The sequence below is a fragment of the Podarcis muralis genome, chromosome 12, assembly GCF_964188315.1.
Source record: "Podarcis muralis chromosome 12, rPodMur119.hap1.1, whole genome shotgun sequence".
Lineage (NCBI taxonomy): Eukaryota > Metazoa > Chordata > Lepidosauria > Squamata > Lacertidae > Podarcis > Podarcis muralis.
Genome location: NC_135666.1, coordinates 34,383,565 through 34,408,051, shown reverse-complemented (window position 1 = coordinate 34,408,051; position 24,487 = coordinate 34,383,565). Strand labels below are relative to the sequence as shown.

The 24,487-nt window shown below is 44.0% G+C and overlaps 1 protein-coding gene across 1 annotated transcript; it reads left to right on the top strand.

The window, feature by feature from the left end:
* The first annotated feature begins 20,145 nt into the window (after nucleotides 1-20,145).
* Nucleotides 20,146-21,554, top strand: FERD3L (Fer3 like bHLH transcription factor). The gene has a single exon (XM_028751274.2). It carries the CDS (start codon nucleotides 20,486-20,488, stop codon nucleotides 21,041-21,043), a length of 558 nt encoding a protein of 185 aa, XP_028607107.2. The 5' UTR covers nucleotides 20,146-20,485; the 3' UTR covers nucleotides 21,044-21,554.
* The last annotated feature ends 2,933 nt before the right edge of the window (nucleotides 21,555-24,487 follow it).

Genomic DNA, 24,487 nt, shown 5'->3' with positions numbered 1-24,487 from the left:
CAGTTTTCTTTTGAGAGACAAAAACGGCCAATTGATCACAGCTAACAACTGAGTGATGTGGTTTCGGACTGCGTGCCAAACTACAATTTCATCCCAAGCCATCTTCCAGAGAAAATCCCAGCCTTTATTCTGCACTACCAGCTTTTCTCTGGTACTTTTCTCTAATTAAAGAGGCCTTTACGAGCTGCTTTTCCAATAACAGAAAACAGCCATTTGGATATCCAGCATATCTCTCTATAGATATAGATATAGATATAGATATAGATATAGATATAGATGATATATAGATATAGATATAGATATAGATATAGATATAGATATAGATATAGATATAGATATAGATATAGATATAGATTAGATAGAGATAGAGATAGAGAATAGGAGTATAGGTGTGGAAGGCTGCAAGTCTTTACTTTAGATTTCCTCCCAATATTATTTTTTTTAATGTCAGAGAACTAATATTAAAAAGTGCTTTTTTGAAATAAAAAAGGAGAGAAGTATATCATCATTGTCTTCATCATCTTCATGATTGCTATTATTACTATTAGTAATTACCCACCCTTCACCAGCAGGGCAGGTTACAACCATTTAAAATTCAGATTTAAAACCAGTCAAAACATATGACATTCCAAGAATGCAGTAGGTCCTGCAAACACACATACTTCAGCTGAACTCCCGTCTCCTAGTTCATGTAAAAGTTTTTTCAGGAGAGGAGAGTGAGGTAGAACCGTGACATTAGTTCGCACCAGGCAGGTTGCTGTTGCTGCTTACCAGGAGGACGAAGGCTGAAGCTCCAACAAAGCTGGCGCAGTGCAAATACACTGGCAGGAACACTGGATTGGCTCTGCTGCTACAGTTGCACCGTGTCAACCTCCCCATCCCCTCCTGTCAGAGGCAATTTTCCTCTGAATACCAATTGCTGGGAATGGCAGGAGGGGAGAGTGTGCTTGTGCTCAAACCCTGCTTATAGGCTGGGCAAGATGGGCTATTGGCCTGATCCAGAAAGCTCTTCTTGTGTTCTTAAGAACAATACAAGCTTAGTGGCTACAGATGCTGAGTTGATGAGACAGAAGAATAAGTCTCTTGGAATGGAGTCTCTTGGAGGCGGGCATGGCTGGCTGGCTGGCTGGCTGGCGCCCTGGTGTGATGGCCTGGGAATCAGATTCGGATGCTGAACCTGAGGAATCCCAGCCTGCACAGGATTCCCCACCTCCAGAACCAGCTGAGCCGGGGCTGGGGCCTGAGCCTGAAGGGTCCTCACCTGTGCTGGATCCCCAGGTGCAGGCATCAGCTGAGTCTGCTCTGGTGCCTGAGGGGATGGAGGACCCATTGCCTGCAGGTGCTCCACCCTCAGCCCCATCAGAGGAGGCTGAGGTTGCCTCTGGGTCCGGTAACCCTCCACCCTCTCCTGAACTGCAGAGGCTCAGGGCAGAGAGGCGGAGGGAACTAAGTTCTCACAGGAGTGCTCACCTCCAGGCCAGGAGGGGCGAGTCACCAGAGGATCGGGGCCACCCTATGCCTCGGGGGAGATAAAAGCCAGCCAGCCCCAGTCCCAAGTTGCGGGAGCAACATTGTTGGTTGCTAGTTCCTGCCTGAACCCTCTCCTGCTTCCCTACCAGAGCTCCTGACCTCACCCAACGCTCTGCCCTGCACCCAGCTTCAACTTCTACGGACTGCCTTTATATTGCACCATCGACCTTGGACTGGACTCGGACCTCGCCTCTCGGTTAGCCCCCGGGACCAGCACACCTGGAAAGGAGAACTTCACACTCCAGCGTTTTGTTGCAGGATCAACTTTTTAAGTCTTCTTATGACAATGCTTGGCACCTTGGGCTTCCAATATGCTGCCAGACAGAATGCAAGCAAGAGGGAAATTACAAGCAAGATGGGCTTTACGGCTGAGTCCTGAGAAAAGGATTACCATGGCTCTGCTGCCGAGAAGAAGCTTGTCGAGAGGCAAGGTGACATGCACAGCAGTTTGGGGCTTCACCAGGGTAAGAGCTTCTCAAAATGCTCAATATATCACAGTGGCACATAGTGCACTGCACTTTGGGGAGCCTGTTGCTAAAAATCTCCCCCCTCCCTTCTCCCTGGACAGGGGTGTTTCATTACAACAGTGTGGAAATTCATTAAGAAAAAGACCTGGTGGTCCAGAACCTGCACGGGAGGCTGGCTCAGAAGGAGTTACTTTTATGAGGAGCAAAAAATTTCTGTGTAATACAGTATTTCCCAGCCTTGTTATGAAAGGAGAAGATTGGGGCTGAGTGGAAAATCTAACTGCATGCTGTGTATGTGGTTGAAGTGGGGAGTGTGCCCTTGTGTGTGTGTTTGCACACATACACACACAAAAGAAGGTGAAGGAAGGGTTACTGTGCAACGGCAGCAGAATTGTAAAATTCTATAACGAGGGCCACACCAAACCTGTGGGGAATTTGAGCATTTTTTAAATAGAACTTTCTTTTACTATACAACCAGTTTCAAAATAACCGTTGCAAGTACACTCTCTCTGGGTGTTCACGCTCCCGCCTCGGCATTCAGTCTCACTTACATTGAAATAAACAGATTGGAGAAATGTAATGACAACATAACGTGTGTAATTTGCGTAATTAATTGCATCGATTGTGCACGTTGCTGAATTTCACCACAGCGGACAATGAGTTGAGTTATGTAGCCTTTGGTGGAAGGTGAACTGCAGTGGAATGGAAACAGCACTGCCTGTGAGGAATACAGAGCAAAATGGAAAACAATGCCTTCTTACATCCCTAGGGACATCAGCAGAAACCCACCCATTCCCAACAAGTCCTCTTGAGGTCCTCAAAAGTTTGAGTCAGCACCTTCTGTGACAGCAAAGCTTGCTTGTTGCTGGTTTTGATGGCTGCCTTGCATGCCCTTATGCTAGCGTGCTGCCCAGAGGTGTGGTGAATTTCGACTCAACTAGGGACGTGGGTGGCACTGTGGGTTAAACCACAGAGCCTAGGACTTGCCGATCAGAAGGTCAGCAGTTCAAATCCTTGCGATGGAGTGAGCTCCCATTGCTCAGTCCCTGCTCCTGCCAACCTAGCAGTTCGAAAGCAAGTCAAAGTGCAAGTACCTTCCGGCAGGAAGGTAAATGGCATTTCTGTGCACTGCTCTGGTTTGCCAGAAGCGGCTTAGTCATGCTGGCCATGTGACCCGGAAGCTGTACACCGGCTCCCTTGGCCAATAAAGCGAGATAAGCGCCGCAACCCCAGAGTTGGCCACGACTGGACCTAATGGTGAGGGGTCCCTTTACCTTTACCACTCTGTTTGCTGTCTGTACTTGGGATCTGAGTGCAGAAGGGCATCACCTTGTACTTTGCCTCAGGCAGAAAAATGTTTTCGGTGGGCTCTGCATTCCACACTTTTCTCGGTGTGGTCATGATCTCTGAGCAGTAGAAATGCTGTTTGACGTAACCTTTCACCAGCAAGGTAGCAATGGTTCATTCCTGCACCTATCAGTGACAGCACATTTGGGCCAATAAAAAAGTCTGTGTTTTCTCCTATGGCTCATTCACAGATTTCCTTGCTATACTTTTTTTTTTTGGCTTGGTTTTTCTTCTTCTGTTCATTGTATTTAAATCTCCCCCTCTCCCCACCAGTACTCACAGATGAAAACGTGATCAACACTCTGCAATACAGCCCCTTTGGGTCTCACCATCACAAAACTCTACCAGCTGGTCCTTTAACGGGCTTGAACAGCATAGCCCTTTAAAAGTCCCCATTCTCCCTGGCAGCCCCAGAACCCAAGATTTACAGACTCTTGCACCTAGTATTCTTAATGTTGGCAACAGTCCTGTTGCACCACCTGTTCTCTGGAACTGTAGACACCAGCAACCCATTGTTATGGTGGCTTTTTTCAGGTGGTTCTTACACTTCCCTCCCATTTTTTCTAGGATTTGCACTCATCATGCATAGTGTGGATTGGGGGGTGGGATTAGATTATGTTTGCATTTAAAGGTGGATCTATCAAATCCACACTTTCCAAAACAATATGAGAAACAGAGAACCAAAATGGGCAGATCCTTTGATCCCAATCAAGGAATCACACACACACACACACACACACACACACACACACACACACACATCTGAAAGCATCTCCCAAAAGAAGACATGAAAATCAGCATGGTAGTTTGTTGTAGGGCAACCAGTGTATGAGTAGTTGCTTACAAACTCCAACAAACCAGTGTGACATAGTGGTTAGAGTGTCAGACTAGGACCTGGGAGACCAGGGTTCAAATACCTACTCAGTCATTTATCTTGCCAGGTGACCTTCAGCCAGACCTCCTTGGAAATAGTTCACATTTGACGAAGGAATCATCCATTTGGTACTAGGAGGTATAATAAAAAGTGCAAAACTGCTTGAAAAGAGTGTCCCACCCATAATTCTTTTGGCTCTGAGGAGAAATCTGAAAGATTGGACTTCCAGCAAAACCAGAGCCGAAGCCAAATATTTGAACACTGGCACACACAAAAAGGCCTGCCATCATGTCAAATTTTGAAACACCCATAAAAATTACTTAAAAGTCACAGCTAATCTCAAGATAGTATTTTTTTCCAGCCCTTAAAAAAAACCTGACTCATCAATATTAAGGGAGTATATTTTTGGCTGCTCTTCTTAGCTTTCTTCAACATAGTTAATATTTACTGAGTCTCCAGGGCTCAAAATTACCTCAGTTTTTTTTGCTTCAGGTCTACAGCTGCACTTTCTTGCTGTCACCATAGCAATGTCTGGAATGTAAGCATTGTGTTTCCCTTTCTGCTAAGAAAATAAGTAAAACTAAAGTAGCCAGCTCCACCAGGAGACGGGCTGCGGGGAATGCCTTTCTGCACTATTGCAATAAAGAGTCTAGCTTTGCATTAACATGGCTATGTTGTGAGAGAGATAAATCTACAAGTGAGAGGCACGTAAGTCACCTACAGTACCCAATCTAACCCAAATGCCATTGAGCTTTGCATATCCAGCTCTGTTTATCAAAGTTATCCTAATTAAGCAATGTTTGCCAGAACTGTATAGGAAACCGCAGAAGCCAAACCTTTGAAAAATGGCTGGAGGCCTTAGGCATAGGAGTGCAAATCAATAAACCTCCCAAGGATTCAAATTTCTGAGGGTGTGTGGTCAAATGAGCCAAAAATCTATTTATATATATGCCCCTTTTTCCAAAGGGGAAAAAAATCTGGGGAGAAAGGGGGAAAGCCCATTTGTAGTTGAGTCCATAGTTGCTGCTGGCATCCATCTGTCTCAAGAGACAATGGAGTGTGGCTCTGGGGTGAAGAGAATCATAGGGCCTGCTGTGGCTGCAGAGGCCAGTAACTTGCAACTGCTGCCTCCTGTGTTGTTTTTGCTGCCTTAGCAGCACCAAAGAGACCTCTCCGAGGTGCAAGCCTAGACAGTGTGCATGGAGGTCCTGGGCTGGCCAGACAATAAAACTGTTATGTACTGAGTTGAATAGGATCCAAAAGGCAGCAGTCTGATTAGTCCTAGAACAATAGGATTCAGAATGCAGCAGTCTGGTCCTAGAACAATAGGATTCAGAATGCAGCAATCTGATTGGTCCTAGAACAATAGGGTCCAGAATGCAGCAGTCTGATTGGTCCACAGGAGCCACCCAATCCAGCTCCAGGTGGAAGTGAATCCGCAACTTGATTGGCCTACAAGTGAATCCCGGAATTAGCCAATCACGTGGGGCCAGTTGTGTAAATAATGTATATAAAGGAGACATTCTGGGGGAACTTCCATTCCTCCTCACCACTATGAGCTGAATAAAGAGCATGAAATCCACTCTTGACTCTGAGTATATTTCAAATACCTTCCTCTCGGCCTCACTAATATGGTCTAAAGGAAAGCAGAGCAATTCATTTGACACCAACTTGGCTGCAGGAGGGGTACAAGAGACCGTCTAACTGTCTTAGGGACGCCACTCTGAAAATGTGCAGGGCTTACTCCTTAGCCTTTTCTTCTCCTGAAGATGTTCCGCAAGGTAGCGGGTGAGAGTCTATGCTAAGCTGCTGTAGTCAGACCATTGGTCCATCAGTCCTGTCTACTCTGACTGGTAGTGGCTTTCCAGAGTTTCAGACTAGGATGTCTTCCAGCCCCACCAGAGATGCCCAGGGTTAAACCTGGAACCTTCTGTGTCTAAAACAGATATTCTGCCACTAAGCTACCACTCCCAAAATCCTCTCTTTCAGTTATGACAGGAAACACGTAGGCCAGTAGATTGTTGGAGCAATTTGGCACTGTAATGATCTTGATTCATTTGGTGGGTTTGTTTCTCTGTTAAAAAAATATTTGTAGCCTGCTGCTTTTATATCCTTTAACTGGGGCACCCAAGGGGGATAACACCAACATGATGAAGAACAACCACGTTTTGTTGTTTTTTAAAAAGGGAAAGTAGCAACAGATTAAAAACAGCTTATAGGAACCATGTACAAAAATCCAGAGAAATTTTAAAACATTCACAGTATCCTTTTTCCTGTAGTTTGCAGATCAGAGGAATAACCAGCTTTTTTGTTTTTATTGTCAACATTGCTCAAATGATATTCTCTTCTTTTCCTCTGGAAAGTGTTGGGAAAACAGTGAATTGTCTTTAAAAACATGGCTTTCAGTTCTTCTGGTTGCAGACAGTAACTGGATTATACAAACGCCATTGCAACTACAAATTTCAGAGGGGGTCCCTGTGTTTTGTGGCAGAATCTTCAAAGGACAGGCAGCTATCCTGTTTGCAGTATCCATCACCACTGTTGGTGATGCACTACCAATCCTCAGTGCACTGCCATCTGTGAAGGTAAGTTACATATTATTGCTTGCCCGGTGCCTGTGTGGTTGCATTTAGACAGTATGGGTGGAGCAAAAATTTCAGTAACTATAACTGAACCTGGCACTGTGGGGCTTTAAATTTTTTCGACATTTACATTCTGAGATTGCAAAGAAATGGTATGGCAAAGAAGGTTCTGTAACCACCCTGCTAAACTGGTTTCTTTCTTATTCATGCCAACAAATAAATCTGGGAAACTCTATCAACTGCTAAGTTAGGTGGGTAAGAAAAGTCTGGGTGAATTCTATAATAAACGTATCATGTGTTAGGCTTAACTACCTATGATGCCTATAGCTGTGCCAGAAAGATGCTAGCTCGTAACTGTGCTCTAAGCATATTTGCTAATCTAGTCTGAGAATCAAAGATGGAGCATTCACAAGGAGAGTGCTTTGCTTTCTGATTTTGCAGCACCATTTCCCACTGCCAAAAAGACAAGCAACTTTTAAAACCAAAGAGTGGCTTGCCTCTTTGTCACAATGAGAACGGCTGCAGCTATACCTCTAGTTTGGATCCTGGTGGGATATGCACTAGTTGTTTGCCAGTCAAAGGCTTAACGCAGCCAAACTGTTTCCTTTGCCTTTTGATATAACTTTACTGGATATATGTTGGGCAAAGACCAACTTTACAAATCTTCGTCAGCTAACCTAAAACAGAGAAACCTGCTCCCTACATTAATTTCAGTACATATTTGGACAGCAAACTGTAATCTGAGAAACCCTTAGTCAGATAGCGCAATCTGAACACATGTTCACAAAGGATCCAAGATAAGGATCTGGCAAATGAGATATGAAAGCAAACATCACTTATCAAAAAAAACAGAGGGGATGAGAAGAAGCAAAAGAGAAGAAAATATCAAAAAGAGAGGAAATCTTATCACTGAATTTCCTGATATTTGCTCCATTCTACTTCCTGATAATATTGTATCTCTCCCGAGAGCTACATTTCTTTATTTGTGTGTTTCCAAGTTTTCAAAAAAGTAAGGCGTATAAACCTGTTTCACACAAAATGGTACGGTGAACTATAAATTATTGTGACCACGTGAATATGTGAGGTCCCCAAGAGGAGCTCACAAACACTTTGATCCTCCCCAGCCCTTTTTTACTGCCACGCATTGCTGAGCTCTCTCCTAACTAACCACAAAGTGGCATAATGACTGCAAGCTCCTCTCTGAGATTTCACATGTTTGAGTGGTCATGATAATCCATATTTGCACTTACCATGTCATGTGAACCTGGTCATAGAGTGGCTATGGTTCAGAGTGTGGGATGTAGTCCACTGGGAGCAGTCAAGTACAACACTCCTTGTAATGCTAGAGTGGACATGCGGGGGAATGTTTGGTCCAGCCAGTCAAAACTTCCTGTTCCTCCTGGCTGGAGCATCCTTCCTTTGCATGTGACTGAAGGTGGGCATGACCTTACCTGTCCAGGTAACAAAAGGACAAGTCACACAGCACACCTCTCTCTTTTTCACTTCCTTCTATGTTTGACCAGCTTTCAGCTAGGACTCCTCTGATGGCTCTCAGCTAGCAGAAGTACTGGGATTACCCCCTGCATGGGGTAGATCCACATGTACATATTTGTAACTAAGTCTGCCTTCAGGAATCCAACTGTGAACTGATATAGGTAAACTTCTTTTATTGACTTTAAATAAGATTGTGGTGTCTTTATTCTTTTAAGAAGGATTCAAGGGAACTTACCAGGAACGTACAATTCAATCTAAGATAGATTGAGTTGTATAATTGTGAGAGGCTTACACAAGCCTGCAGCCAGCTATCTGTATGTATGTGCATGTAAAAGGGGAATGTAAACTCTGCTAAGTAAAGGAACTTGCTAGTGCAAGTTAGGAAGGATATTAATAATCAATATAGCCTCCCCTGCCACCCTTAACATTCCCATACAGAGGGCTGCTGCTACCAAGATGCAGCCTGCTTGATACAATCATTGGTGCACCCTTGTGGAGAAGAGTACTACGTACTATCTATGATGATGGCAGCATGTCTCCAGGGTTTCAGATGCACTCCCAGCCCAACCTGGAGTTGCTGGGGATTGAACCTGGGGTATTCTGAATGCAAAGCACATGCTCTTCCACCGAGCTATGGTCCACCCCAAGGGTGATAGTAACCAACATCCCTTTCTCCTCCTGAGGTCTTAGACAATTGGTTGGGCAATCAGTCAAGAAGGAGAGTCCCACAGGGGTGTGCATCACCCCAACTCTGCACAAAGATGAGCAAGATAGGGAAGTTATGTCATGTGGTATTGCAACAGCATTTCCTCTCATGCCCATTGCCTCAGATCTGATGGAGACGCCCTTCTCTGCCAGTTGCCTATGCACAAGTGCAGTTGGTGGTGACCAGAGAGAGGTGTTTCAACTGCCCGCCCCTTGCATTATTTTGCTCTGGCTAGCAAAGGCCTGCATAATCCAGCAGGCTTTTTGCCTTACCAAGTAGATAATGTTTTGATTTGGGAAGATTGGTTGTTGTTTTTTATGCCATACCCAACTCTATTGTACTTTACTGGTACAGGGTACATTACAAGCCTGTAATTTTGATTGATGTCACCTGCCTTGAGTGACACAGGCAGCAGAAAGGTGGAGGTTTAAATAGCCATTTAGGAATAAAGTAAAGGAACACAACTGGAAAATTGTGGGCTTCTTCAGAAATTATCCTGATTGCATTTTTCATTCCTTGGCATTATAAAACTTAGATTGGAGATCCCCTGTATTGGAAAGGGTGTTCCCCCACGCTTGCTACCATTTACAGCACATACTGAGGCCCTATTTGGGTTTCCTAAATTCCAACTATGAGCTCATTTCTTCAGATTCATTTGTATTAAGACAGATTTACAGTCTCTTCTAATGAATATATATCTTTAATGTGTGTGCATCTCTCCATATTGTTTGTTCCACCTTATGCAAGCCAAAAAGCATGAGAGAGAAACAACCATCCTTGTCTTGTGATATCCTGAAACAGCTTAGATGTTGCTACTGCTGTAAATCCACTTTATGAGCTGTGCCATTGAAAATTGCCTCTTTGGCTGAGGGCTATGAATAGCCACACTTTATGTTCTAGTTGGAAGACTGTGTCTTTGCTGTGGTCTTCCTCCATTCGTGAGCCAGCATCATTTTTGCCAGCATCCTTTAAAAAACCATTTTTATCTCCACATATATAATGACATAATTGTCGTGGCAAACAAGCTAGTCTGAAACACCTTTAAGACCCCTGCAGTACAAGGCATGAGATTTATAGGGCCAGAGTGAGCTCACATAAACACATTTACCAGATGAACTGTCTGACAGGCTGATGGTGCTGCCTTGGACAATTGTCAAGAGGCTCTTTAAAGTCCCCCCCTTTTTTAATCATGTCCCAAAGTGTATCACGTCTCGCAAATAATGAGACCACAGCAATCCCCACAGAGTCGTTGAGACAAGCAGATAATAGAAGTGGAAAGCATTGGTAAAGCTTCGCTGTAAGTTAGAAGGTTTTCTATTTGGCACCAGTTCTACAAGTGATATAATGAAGTCTGTACTTACATGATACATGATCTAAAAAGAAAGTCCAGAAGTTAAGTGTGTGTGTCTTGCAGTGGTTAGGTTTTAATTCCCAGGACTTTTGGGAGATGAAGAGTGAGCACCCTCCCACTTGAAATCTGAAACTTATCATCATGCATATCCATCATTTGGAGGGTGATAATCTTTTTTCAAATGACAGAAATTAGGAGGAGGAGGAGTGATGGTCAGCCTCTGGTATTTGCTGTACTTGCCAAAGTTGTAAAAAAAATAAAAATAAAAATCTTAAAGAGATAGTTCTGATGGGCCGGTTAATTTAATTCAGTGTTTCCCAGACTTAGGTCTCCAGCTGTTTTTGAACTACAATTCCCCTCGTCCCCAACCACTGGTCCTGCTAGCTAGGGATGATGGGAGTTGTAATCCCAAAACAGCTGCAGACCCAAGTTTGGAAAACACTCATTTAAATAATTGTTTTTGTCAGGAATGAGGAAATTGTGGCTCTCCAGAGGTTGCTGGACTACACCTCCCATCATCCCTGACCATTGGCCATGCTGACTGGAGCTGATGGGAGATGGAGCCCACAACATCTGGAGGGCCACATTTCCCCAGCCCTGTTTCAAGTTGTCATCAATGAACTAAATTAAAATTCTGTGTTGTTGTAAACAAAACACATGAACTTTTTGCCAATTTTTTATTATTATTTCTTTGTTTTATCAGGAAGGCATCTGCAACAAACTTCCTCAATGAAGATGGGAGCAAGGTAATATGACCAAGACTGGGGAGCTATTTCCTTGGTCACTCCCTGTATAGATCAAGTGTGAATTCAGAGATGAAAATGGTTCAGAGACTTCAGCTGGTGCAGAATTCAGTGGCCAGGTTGCTTGTGGGAGCAGATTACACCAATCCTGACTTGACAGCACTGGCTGTCAATGAGTTACCGGGCCCGATTCAAAGTGCTGGCTTTGACCTATAAAGCCCTAAATGGCTCAGACCACATTACCTCAAGGACTGCCTCTCCCCATATGAACCGACCCAGACTCTGCAATCATCATCTGAGACCCTTATTCGTGTGCTCCCTCCATAAGAGATTTAGAGGGTGGCAACACAAGGATGGGCATTCTTTGTGGTGGCTCCCCATTTGTGGAATGCTCTCCCCAGGGAGGCTTACCTGGTGCCTTCATTACATATCTTTAGGTGCCAGGAGAAAACATTTCTCTATAACCAGGTCTTTGGGTGATTAAACATTCTCTGGCCTTTTAAATGTGCTTGTGGGTTTGTTTCTGTTTTTGTTTTATTATGTATGTTGTGTTCTCATTTTGAATCTTTATTTGTGAGCCATCCTGTGATCTTCAGATGAAAGGCAATATAAGAAGAAGGAGGAGGAGGAGGAGGAGGAGGAGGAGGAGGAGGAGGCTGTATGAGTAGTAGCGTACACCATGAATCAAGGACTCTTAGTGTTGGAGCTCCTTAGTCAACTTATTTCCAGTTCTGGGTAAAAAATTAAGCTGAGGAACTTTGGGAATGAAACTGTACAGTCATACCTCATGTTACGTTTGCTTCAGGTTGAGCGTATTCAGGTTGCATCCTGCTGCGACCCGGAAGTATTGGAAAGGGTTACTTCCGGGTTTCGCTGCTCGCGCATGTGCAGATGCGCAAAATGACATCGTGCACATGCACAGAAGCGGCAAATTGCGGCCCACACATGCACAGACGCGCAGACGCGGGTTGAGTTCTGCTCATGTTGCGAACAGGCCTCTGGAACGGATCCCGTTCACAACCAGAGGTACCACTGTACTTTATTTAACAAGCAACCAATGAGGGATAAGGCATAATGGTAACAGCTCAATACTTAGGGTTAGTCATAAATGCTGTTAATAGGCTTAAATGAGAACTTCCACAGAACTATTTCAGTATAGCTAATCCACGGTCTCAACCAGAATTCAAAAACTAGCTAGGAAACAGTGTAAGAAAATAGTCAGATACATTTCCTTCTCCCCAACCATTCTTACTGAGTTGCCAGCAAACTCCTGTTCAATTGGATTTTTAGGCCAGATTTAGGAGACCCAGGCTTTGTAAACCACTTTAAGCCCAGCAATAATTAATCTGATCTGCCTGAAATAATTCTGGATCTCCTACCCCTGCACCTTTGAACCCTCTGAATTTGTTGAAGCTCTTCTGGAATGCACTAGCCTTTCTAGATATTCCACACAAAATTAATCAAGGGGTAGGGAGGCTCCAATCTACACCAGAGGAAAGCGCTTGCCCAATGATGTCTTCAGGAGCATGCTTTTGGGGCCCATTTTAGATATCTAGTGCCTAAGCATGCATGTTGGAAGGTCCAGGCTCTCTGGACCACCTGAGTTCTCCAGCAACCCTAAATAATCATCCATCAGGCTCATTCACAAATAGGTGAAGCCACTCAGGTGCCACAGAAGTGAAATGAGCATCCCAGTGTTTTGGTCCAAAAAGGTTGACTGAAGTGTTAATCACTGAATTTTATCTCCTGCTCATATGTGAATATTTCCTGTGTTGCACCATATCTGGATTTCCCTATATGACAATACCACTGAATCTTGGATATCCATAGAAATTCAATTTAGGGCCTGAGTTTTTGCAGCAGTGGGTGGGGAGGAGGTCAGGGATGACTTCCTCTCTGCCAAAAAGTCTTGTGCCCCACAAAAGAACCTTATTGCAATAAATAATAAACATACAGTACTCCTTCCTTAACTAGATTCCAAGAATTTTATATGCTGTAACTTAATCCTGAGAGAACTAGAGGATATTAAATGAACTAAACTGTCTTAGCCAGCAATCTCTGATTTGGACTGCCCCTTTGATGTTTGCATCTGAAACTCTTTGATGTCTTAACATTGTTTCAGAAATTAGGGGGGAGGGATCCAGATTTGTAAATCATTTTGGGATTACCTACGATGGGGCGACAATATGATGATGAATGGCACAGAGTTTTGAAAGAAATTTATATTTTTTTTCCTGAATATTAAATTAATCACAAACCTAAAATTGTCTAGCATTAGTTTCTGGTGACTTCAGAGATCTTTTGGCATTCCAGATGCACAATGAGTAAAAAATATTTTGACTTTATTAGGAGCACCTTTCCACATCTGCAACGCTGTTATACAATAAAGTCTTGTTCTTTTGTTGCAAGATTGCAATGGTTCATATATATATATATATATATATATATATATATATATATATATATATATAATAAAATTTAAAACATGTGGCCAAAGGGTAATCCAGTAAACCATAGGCATTTTATATCGGAGCTTTCATCCAATCACATATAACGTTAACCATCTGGATGTATGGCTAGATACGGAATTTTTGTATTGATAGATTGCAAATGATAGCGAGATGAAGAGAAAGTGGTCCTCGGGTCTATATATATTTTATTCTCTTATACCAACTCACCATTATGTCATTATCATTCATTTTGAGACAATGACCTCTTTATACAATGAGTGACCTATTTTGTACCAAGACTGGAGTAAAGACCCAACAGAAGGATGACAACCACATCTTTGCGCTCTCCCTTTTTACATACACAAACACACATATGGATGATTCTTATCTAACTTTTGGTTGCTTTGCATCATACTGGCAAGCTAAAGGGATTGAAATAGAGTCTCGTGTTTAATTATTTTTTTGTTACATAATGTAAAACAAGAATAGAATTATGCATTCAGAAGAACCACAGATGCATAAATCTTCTCAAAAGGTTATTACAAACCCTTTGAGATAAAGGTACGATAGCACTATAAAAAATAATAATAAATGTGAAGGTTTCTCTGCCTTAGGCTATGATCCCGAGTACTGAATTGTGTTTGGACTGAAATCCATTATACCTGGTTCCAAGCAAGTCATCTGAGGGAGATCAGCATACATAGGGAGAAAGTTAACAGGTGCAATCAGGAATTATGCAGACTTAACAACTGATGTGGCCTACAGAGATCCCATGGTGGGAAGCTTCCCCCAAATCTACTCCATTGGACTGAGCACAATTCTGGTTTCTGAACCATATCTGCAGCAATGGGCCAAGAATGAAAACAACAATAAAAACAAAGGGAGGGGAAAACCAGAAACATGAAAATGACTTCCAATAAACTCTGTATTGCAAAAGTACAGTCATAAAATCATGCGTGCAATTTGTGTGCAAGAAGTGAAGAGCCAAATGCCTCAATCTTAAATCCTCCTATTAAAATCAATACTTTCCCAATATAATAGCATCCATGTGCAGGATATAATCTGTCAGCAATCAGGGCCTTGGGTGGCAGAATTCCAGGGGGTGATGCCCCACAGAGAGTGGCATAGCATGGGGAAGCTGTCGGGGCGACGGCCCCAGGCACATTTCTCGGGCACTGCTCAGGAAAGTGATGTTTGACCTGCTATTCATGGAGTCACACTTCTGCTTGAAGCTCATGTTCACAACTTGTGTATCTTCCTAGGCCCAACCTTGCTGGTGGCTACCCTGGTAGGTTTAGGCCTAAATTAATATGCATTCAACTGTAACCTTAGCATCTTTGGACTGGAACCTGAGTATTATTATTATTATTATTATTATTATTATTATTATTATTATTATTATTACTATTATTATTTATTTATTATTTATTATTATTATTTAATATACCACCCTATATCCGGAGGTCTCAGGGCAGTTCACAGAATATCAGGGCGCTTCTCAGAGTAGCTTTGAAAATATACTACAGGAACCTTTGGAATAGGTTTAGAACCTTAGCATCTTTGAAAACACAGCAGAATCTTGATTTCATTAGGTGACTATGTCTCTGAATACAGAAAATGAGTTTCAAAACCCTCTGCTGCTACCTAAAAATCTGTACGAAATATATATATATATATATATAGCTTTGGTGGTTAAATTTAGTTTTAATTTATGTGACATTAGACATGAAAATTAAATGCATTTTGCCCAGAATGTGCATCTATATGTACTTAACATTTTTATTTGCTTCCTTGCTTCCAGGTTATTAATTTCACAAAACAAGTGAAATTCATAGTGTTGAATAAAGGGGAGGGAAGCATTTCTCAGCTAAATGTTCCTAAGATCTAATTGCTGCTAATAAACAGCAGTTCAGTACTTAGGCACTGAATGTGCCTGTGTGTTTCATTCTCTCTCTCTCTCTCTCTCTCTCTCTCTCTCTCTCTGGATTTATGACAATTAGCACAGCCACCTAAAGATAAGGCCAAGACGGATGTAGCAGAAATTTTGGCAATAGTACACTGTCAGCTTTCCCAAACAGCGTAACTCTTGCGCAGCTGAGAAGAGTTAGCTTGTCGGAGTATTTAAATGCATGTATGATTTTCCCTGTGGGACTTCACCTCTGCTTATTGCAGATTGACACTGAGCTTTGTTCCTGGGCTCTCCATCTAGTGCAACCGGCTGGGAGATGAGGCTACAGTAAGATAAAAGAGCAGCCAAAAATGTGTGACAAATGGCAATGACAAGGTCGCATCTGCAGCCTCTGAAGCAGTGAAATGAAGCCCTTTGCTCAAGACTCCAAGGTTGAGTCCGCTGAGAGTCTCAGCCGTGGACAGGCCTGCACCTGCTCACTCAAGTTTGAAAGCACCGGCTAGAGACGCAGCCTACAGCCCCAGTGTTTACAAAGGGCTAATGCAGTTATGATTGTGGCAACATGATAGACCAGAATGGATCGATGCTGCACCTTATTCATGTCGAAAAGGATGATCTATGGTACCCTCTGCAACAGATTTCCCCATCTGTCTGCTCTGCAAGATTAATGCAACCAGAAAGACTTTATCTGCTAGACACCAGGGAAGAGGAGTGCTGTGCCAAAATCTTGGCCTACAGTTTCTCAGAAGTTTTCTTCCTCTCAGAAAGAAGCTTCCATTTATTTTATTTCATTATTTTGCCAAATTAAAGTTGCTTTGAAATTTGAGTGAGTGAGTGGCAACTTCTGAGCTTAATTTACCATTGCAAAGTGACCAAGGGGGATGTGTGTGGTCTATGTGATTTTCTTTCTACCAGACATTTTCTTCCAGCACTCTACAGCCTCCCTGCTTGCCTGAGCTTTCTGGTTTGAAGAAGTCCCATGGAAGAAGTTGCTTCACGTCACGATTAGGGATGTTGTAGAATTCAGCTCGAAACAGAAAGGGAGACAGAAATTGCTGCTGTTCACATATTGACTCGTTGTCAGAACTGGATTAACTTCTTGCAAATGCAAGTGGAAATGGTTGACACCAAATTTCCAAGCTCTGAATAGCAATCACTACTCATGATGTCTTCTGCTAGGTTTTAGTTGAACCATGGACACCCAGGAAGGCTGGGTGCCCAGACTACTTAAGTTATTCAACGGGACTGAATAAACAAGAAGATATTCACCTGGCCTTCAAGATGGTGCCAGGTGAACCTGTCTAGGAAGCCTGTTTGATAACCAGGAAACCACTAAACTTCACTTTTTAGCCCCTGCCCAATATGGCCCCAGTATTCATTTAGCTGAAATTAATTAACCTACTTTTTGTTGCACTGCCCCACTGTTTTGTCATTCAGAATAGTTACTTCTTACTGGTATGTATTGACATTGTACTTTTACCCAAGAGGGGGGGAAGACCGTTGAATCACCTTGATTCACCTCATTATTTGGCCCACATACAAAGCCAATGCTTGGGATAAAGTGATTGCCGTTTAGGGGTAGAGTCACTGCTGGTCAATGCAAACAACACAGATAGAGGGAACCAATGGTCTGTTTTAGTATCAAACAACTTTCTGTGTTCCTCAGGAACAATGTGACTAACCCATAGTGAATGGCAGCTTCTCTGGTCTCTATTTCAACCTTACAACCTTATCACTTGTCACTGCTTCTGATCAAAGTAAGTTTCCAGTGAAAGTGAAGCTCTTAACACGCTCTATAACCACTCCTTTATCACAACCTGTTGTTATAGTGTTGCCAAGTAAACACATATTGAGAAATAATTGTGTACGGTCATAAATTCCGTTAGGCCAGTTTACACTTCTATGCTTTTAGGAGTAATATATATATATATATATATATATATTATTTAAAGAGGTCCAAAGCAAATACATGTGAGATAGTTTAAACAAAATATCACCAATTGCTCCACTTTTTCCTAAAATAAAGCAGTCCAGACATTTATAATTCTTTACAGTGGTACCTCGGATTAAGAACTTAATTCATTCTGGAGGTCCGTTCTTAACCTGAAACTGTTCTTAACCTGAGGTACCACTTTAGCTTATGGGGCCTCCCACTGCTGCTGCTGCGCCGCCGCCACACAATTTCTGTTCTCATCCTGAAGCAAAGTTCTTAACCTGAGGTACTATTTCTGGGTTAGCGGACTCTGTAACCTGAAGCGTCTGTAACCTGAGGTACCACTGTATTGTTATTCAACAATTGTTAACAAGCCTTGGTTTTACTCTGTTGCATACCTGTCTAATCCCGCCCCAATATATGGTACTCAAAAATGTCAGAATACTGATCACTAGAAATTAATCATACAAAATAAATGGCATTAAGATGTATTTTATTTTTGATGAAACGCTTAACACTCTCACAAGCAGAATCAAGCTCGAATGCCACCTCAAACAAACAAAAAAATCCTGTAGTAAACTGATGAAATTCTCTGATGAAATTATTCATGTTTATACCTAGCTTAACAAGATGTTGCCCAAGGACAAACTAACCGTGTCTGGGTCTATATGATTAAGGAATCGTTTGAAGAAGTGGGGAAGGAGAGCAAGATAACCCGACTGTGCGGTAGGCAAATGTTGTTTACCTGTTGCATCCGCCTTGGAAGACGCTGAGTTCCGGGAGCTGTCCAATGTACTTAGCAGGACCTTTGTATCCACAGTCTCCGTCAGAAGGATGTTCTCTCCGAGCTAAGCTGTAATATCATTCTCCAGGGATTGCCTGCATCCGAGATGGACCAGATTGTTCATTTTCAAGACGTTAAGGGAGGCGAAGAAGGGCAGATCTGTTTGCCTCGCCTTGAAAAGGAGTCAAGGAGGACTAATCTTTCTCCCCTCGTTTCCCCGCTGCAAAGGCTGGTTTAATCGCAGCAGCTGCTGCCCAGCCTGTAACAAACAGGGTCGATTTTTGTGCTCGGTGGGGAATGTTTACTGACCTGGAGTCAAATAAAAGCGATGCTCTTTGTTTGAGGATAGTTGAAAGAAAAACTTCCAAAGCGAAGGGCTGTTATTGTTATTATTGTTGTTGTTGTTGTCGTCATCTTCATTCGTCCTGGGCTCAAGCAGAGCCAAAACATTCGTTTAAATTAAAGTACCTGCAGTAGGAGGAACAAATAATAGCCTTTGGGTGAGTTAAGCAATAACATTCCAGCTGAAGGAGGGATTGAGGAGGAAAAATCAGAAGGCCAGTTTAGACACCAGCAGCCAGATTGTATTGGAAGGGTGAGCGCGCACCTGACAGAGAAGTAAGCTTTCGCTGGTGTCGCATTTAAGATCTAATGCCCCGTTTCATGGGAACGTACTGGGCTGTAGGAGGGCAACAAACTAGTATTTGCTTGCTAATAACCACAGCACCCCGCGGCCGCTGCTAAAAGCAATAAAGCCCATGTTTTGTTCTGGAATAGGAAATGAAAAGCTCACAGCTCATCAGGGGTGCTATTTCAAGTTTCGGAAGGGGTTGGTCGCAGAGGTCACATCTACCCCATACATATAAAGCTCTCTTAATAGCACTTTAACCATGGTGGTTCCATTCCGCCGCCCCACAAAGAATACTGGGAACTGTAGTTTGTTAAAGACGCTGGGAATGTAGCTCTGTGAGGAGTCACCTAACAACTCTCAGCCCCCTTGGCAAATTACTGTTCCCAAGCTTATTTGGGAAAAGCCATGACTATTATAAGTGCTATAAAGATTGAAGGTGTGGAGGGAGAGTCACGTAAGGTACTTACTGCTAGATATTTGCAAAACGAAACGAGGAAGGAGAAAATACAAAAAAATCATCGAAACCCTCCAGTGTCTTTTTAGAGCATTTCCTGCAGTCAAGTTAATATGCTGTAATGGTTAGACAGTCAGACAGTCAGTTCAGGTCCTCCCTGGGTGTCCTTCAGCCATTCACTGCTTCTCAATCTAACCTTCCTCACAAGGTTGTTGCGCAGGATTAAATGGGGCGGGGCAGAACCATGTCCACTACTGTGAGCTCCTTGGGGGAAAGGATGAGGTGTAAATACATTACAAATAAATAAAATGCTTCCTCACAAGAAATATGGATGTCCCTGAAGAATAGTCCCCTGTAGCCTCCAACAAGCGGAGGGCAGTGCCTATTATGATTTATTATTATGTCTCAATTTTTCAGCCGAGACTGCTGCTAAGAGGCACCTAAAAACTGTTCGGAGACCCCTGGAGACTCTCTCGGGTGTCTCCCCCCCCCCCCATCCCGCCTTTATAAGCCCTGCTAAGCAGAGAGCTGTTTGCACACTTATGCCAGGAGAGGGGTGGGATGTTTGAGGAACGAGTCCCAGAGTTACCACTAGGAATGCAATGGAGGGTCTCCTCCCCCCCTCTCTCCCCTCACCCCCCCCAACTATGCTTACTTAGGCTAATGGAGGCCTTCCCATTCATCTGCCATTGCGCTGGGATACGGGGCAAACATTCCCCCGTGACCCTTGGCAGGCAGGTTCGCTCTTCAGGGCATCATTAAAAGCATCCCTGCGCTTGTCTGTGACATCCATTGAAAAGGCTTCTTCTCCCCACCCCCCTCCCCCCCCCCCCCCCACACACACACTACAGGCCCAGTGTCCCTCCCTCCGCCACCCCTCCCCGGCTCTTTCCAGAGTGAAAATCCTTTGGTCGCGGCTGCAGATGGGGATGAAAAGGGTCTCTCCCCAGGTGGCTGAGAGGGGCTGTTGCCAAGAAGGAACTGGCGGCCTCATCTCTGGGGCAAGGGCTACTTCGTCCCCGGCGGCAACTCGACTCTGGCAAGGCTCCTGTGTCTCCGACAGCCTCGCCTGTCGCTTCGCATCAGCCTCGCCCTTTGCCCAGCCTCCTCCAAGCCCTTAATCCGGTGATCCTCCGGGGTTATAAATATTAATGCCCACCACGAGCATCATCACCACCAGCAGCGCCTTCCCGTCGGGGCTATAAGCGTCAGAGTACGGCTCAAGTCACTATGACCTCCGCCACCACTAGTCCCAGCACATCCTCCACCTCCAGCGAATGGCCCCCTCACCACCACCACGAAGGAAGGCTGGGGACCCCATCCATGCTGGACCTGTTGGCCGATCTCAGCACCGAAGGGCTTCCCCAACTGGCGGCGGCCCCTTTGGATCTCTACGCATTCCCATCCAGCGCTCCCTTTGGGCAAAGGTCTTCTACTGCCTCCGGAGGACTGCTCCGCATGGGTGAGGAAGACCCCGATGTGGAAGAAGAAGACGAGGGGGAGGAGGGGGAGGAGGAAAGAGAACGGGGGCCAGATGGAGGGCTGAGGAGGGCCGCTTTCCTGGGCAGACCCAAGCGCAAGCGCCTCATCACGCACACCCAGCGCCAGGCGGCCAACGTGCGGGAGAGGAAGAGGATGTTCAACCTCAACGAAGCCTTCGACCAGCTGCGCCGGAAGGTGCCCACCTTCGCCTACGAGAAGCGCCTCTCCAGGATCGAGACGCTGCGCTTGGCTATCGTCTACATCTCCTTCATGACCGAGCTGCTGGAGGGCCGCGGGACCAGCTAGGGCGAGGCGGGGGCGCCGTCCATCCAAGGATGGAGAGCACTCAGAAGCCCATAGCTGCGCGCTCCCAAGGCAGGTTGGAAGGCGGGAGAGAAGACGCAGGGAGACATTTCCTTCAGGCTGAAGGCAGCTCCTGAGTCGGTCTTCTCTAGAGAAGCTAAGGAGCGGGCGCACGTCGAGGCCATATAACTGGCACTCTTCAGTTATCACGGCTGACTTGCAACGAAGGACTCCTCTGCCGCTTCTTTTGGACGGGAGAGGAGATCTGATGGGATGATGCGGCAACTGACAAGGGAAAGGGGTCGTTTGGACCCCCGGTGGGCGACCTGACACGCTTACTTCCCGAGAGTTGGGATCCCAGGGCCTTTTGTTTTCAAAGGAGGGAGCCAGAAAAAAAAATTTTTTTTGAGGGGCCGGCGCAGAAGGGGCAAAGTATATTTCTAGGTGGGTGAGAAAGGAAAATAGCAGCCTTTTAATTATAGAGGTGCAGAAATGGGGGACAAGTGTGGATTAGCTCCTTGCTTGTGGGGCATCTCACCTCTGGCGCCGCCCAATTGGGGTTGCGGTTCCAGGCAAGGAAGGGTGAACTGGACGAAAGTTGGAAAAACATGGAATAAAATCCAGGCGATGTAGAAGAGGAGAGAGAGGGAAAATGCTACGGGATGTGAAATCAGCAGGTAGCTTGGAACATTAAAGGGAAGCTTTAATGGTTTTTGATTGAGTTTAGGGGGTGTAATGGCTGTGGGAAGAAGAGAGCGGAGATGAGGAGCAGATGTGGGGGGGGCAAAGGCATTTCCAGTCACGGGCGTAGCGGGGGGAGCAGAGGAGGGCAACTGCTCCCCCTAGATCAAGTAAAACAATAAAAATACTTAACTAACTGACCAAACACGTTGGTTCGGCCCCCTTAACAAAAGCCCTGCCTCTCTTAACAAAGTCCTGCCCCCCCCCCAAAAAAAACCCTTGGCTACGCCCATGCCTCCCGCGCCTCTTTCTCGCCCTCTTTCAGAATGCGGGTTGCGATGCACCTGTTTCCATTTCCGTGCTTTTCCATCTCGGCAAGGGAAGGAAGGCAAGACAGTTATTGAGGAAAGGCTTCTTGGGGGCAAAGTGAGTGTAGCGGAATACAGAGGAATTTGTGGATCCCCAGAGTGCTGGGTGGCTGTCAGTTGGCCCAGATTTGTTCACAGTTCCGTTTTCCATTTTCTAATTAACGCCCCAATCACCCACCCCTCCTCCCAGCGATGGGTTTTTTACTACCACAAAGTGATCGGATGTAATCTTCGTTTTGACAAAAATGAACGGTTATGTTTTAATGATCTTCCTTCTCTCCTTCATACATAGTCATCTGTTCCATCAAGGAACTGAAATGCTGGTGGGGTGGGGAAGCTGTCGAATTTTCAGGAAGGTGGGGGCCGAGAGAGCAACGACCACACACACACACACAGTCTGCTCAATCCACAAGCCATATGGTTTTAACCACTAAGCAAAGTCAAATACGTTGTAATGTATGAATGAAGACATAGGTGGATGGCTTCTTGCTCCCACCGCCACCATCTTTGGTACATGTGCCAGGGGGCACTTTGGCATCAAATCCACACTCATGTGCCCCCCCCCCCCCCGCAAAGAAGGAAAAGATGCTTCCATCACATGTTCCAAGGTGAACACTTTCTCCCCAACTCTGAGTTTAATTTCTGGATCATATAAGATATCATGTGAAGTGGTATTTGTGCTTCCAAGTACTTTGGCTGAACTGGATTGTCTGTAACTTTAATATATATCCATCCAGGTTCAATATAGTGTTTGTTGCTTCTCTCTTTTCTATTTGACTCCAGTGAAATGTAAGGGCAAACTGTAAGGGCATTCACAATTTGCATTAGATGCCATTGTTGCCTTTGTAAAAGTCTGGAACTATGCCAGAAAGGCACTCCTTTGTATTTCTGACAATATATCTATCTCAGTTGAAATTTGCCTCCCAATATTCTTTTTATTGATATTATATTGTCTTAGGTGGCTTCCAGACTCTCACTTTTTTGCAGATGGGATTCAAGTGCATATCCGCAAATTCAGGCTATCCAGTTACAGTGGCTCTCTTGTGCAAAGAAACCTGCTTGAGAAAGAACAGGACTTTTTGTGGTGATGGGGAAACTGCACTGGAAAGTGTGGGGACAACTATTGCTTGATGCAACCTTGTATAACCTCCCCACAAGCATTTCAGAATGCATGTGTTATAAATAGCTGGTGTCATATAAGCTCCCTACAAACTAATTAGGATAATGCTCAATAAACTGGAAATGATCTAGATTATGATTTAGTATTTTGTGTGTTTGTTAAAATGGCTCCCTAGACTTCATCATTTATCTCAGAGTTAATTGGATGTCTTTTCCTACAGAGACTGGCCTGAAGCTCATGGTATAACTGGTGGATTTCACATAACAGGATATTTGTGATCAGATTATATTTCACTCTGTCACTGTGGACAATGTCGGACACAGACAAGTTCATTAAAAGTATTCAGAAGTTCCCTGATGTTTTGATTTCGTAAAATAAATACTGTGTTCATTACACAACTCTGCTTTCTACCTAGTGTGCTTTGATAAAATTAAAATGCTATCACTATTTTAAGTGGAATTCTTCATAATTAAGTGCATCTCTGCCAAATAATACAAATGTTGTTACTTTCCCCTTCTTGGCTTAATGTTAAAACATTTGAACATGACTAAATTGCGTTTTTCTACAATGAAAAAAATAAAAAGCCAGGGGAAAAATTCTGTTCATGCTTCACCCTCAAATTCATGGTCTTTATAGTATTCAAACAATTAGTTATTATGACTTTACTATATCAGAACTTTATAGTAGAGCAAGGGTGTTGTGCCAGGTATCAACCAGTAGCCAGACACATAGAAAATAAAAATATCTGTTAAAAGCATGTCAATAAAAATGTAGCAAATGAGCTTCTGATACCCAATATAATCTTTGGAAGACAGAATTTGATTATCTGACTAAGAGATGTTCTGGATTAAATACAGGCACTGGAAATGTATGTCATCTGTGGTCTGTTCTACACATACATCAAATGGATGTGATGATTTGCTGAATGTTCCCACAGGAATTCCAAGGCTGGAACAGAACCCATATCCACATTAGATCACCCTTCTTTGGATCCTGCTTCTGATAGGTGAGAACATATAAATAGCTCATTCGTGAAGAGTGCAAGTAATTTGTGGTTTTTCCCTTCAAAATACCCAGAAGTGGAGACTTGGTCCTTCTCGGGCTGCTGCTGATCAAAGGTGTAGCAAAAATGGTGTCTTCCAGATGTTCATAGACTACAGCTCCCATTATCCCTGATCACTGGCTTTGCAGACTGGGACTGATGCACACTGGAGCCCAATCTCTAGAGGGCATCACATTGGTTACCTCTCACATACAAATATTATGAAGGAGAAACAA

Excerpts from the sequence above, each read along its gene's own strand:
- FERD3L (XM_028751274.2), top strand. The coding sequence starts at position 20,486 with ATGACCTCCGCCACCACTAGTCCCAGCACATCCTCCACCTCCAGCGAA.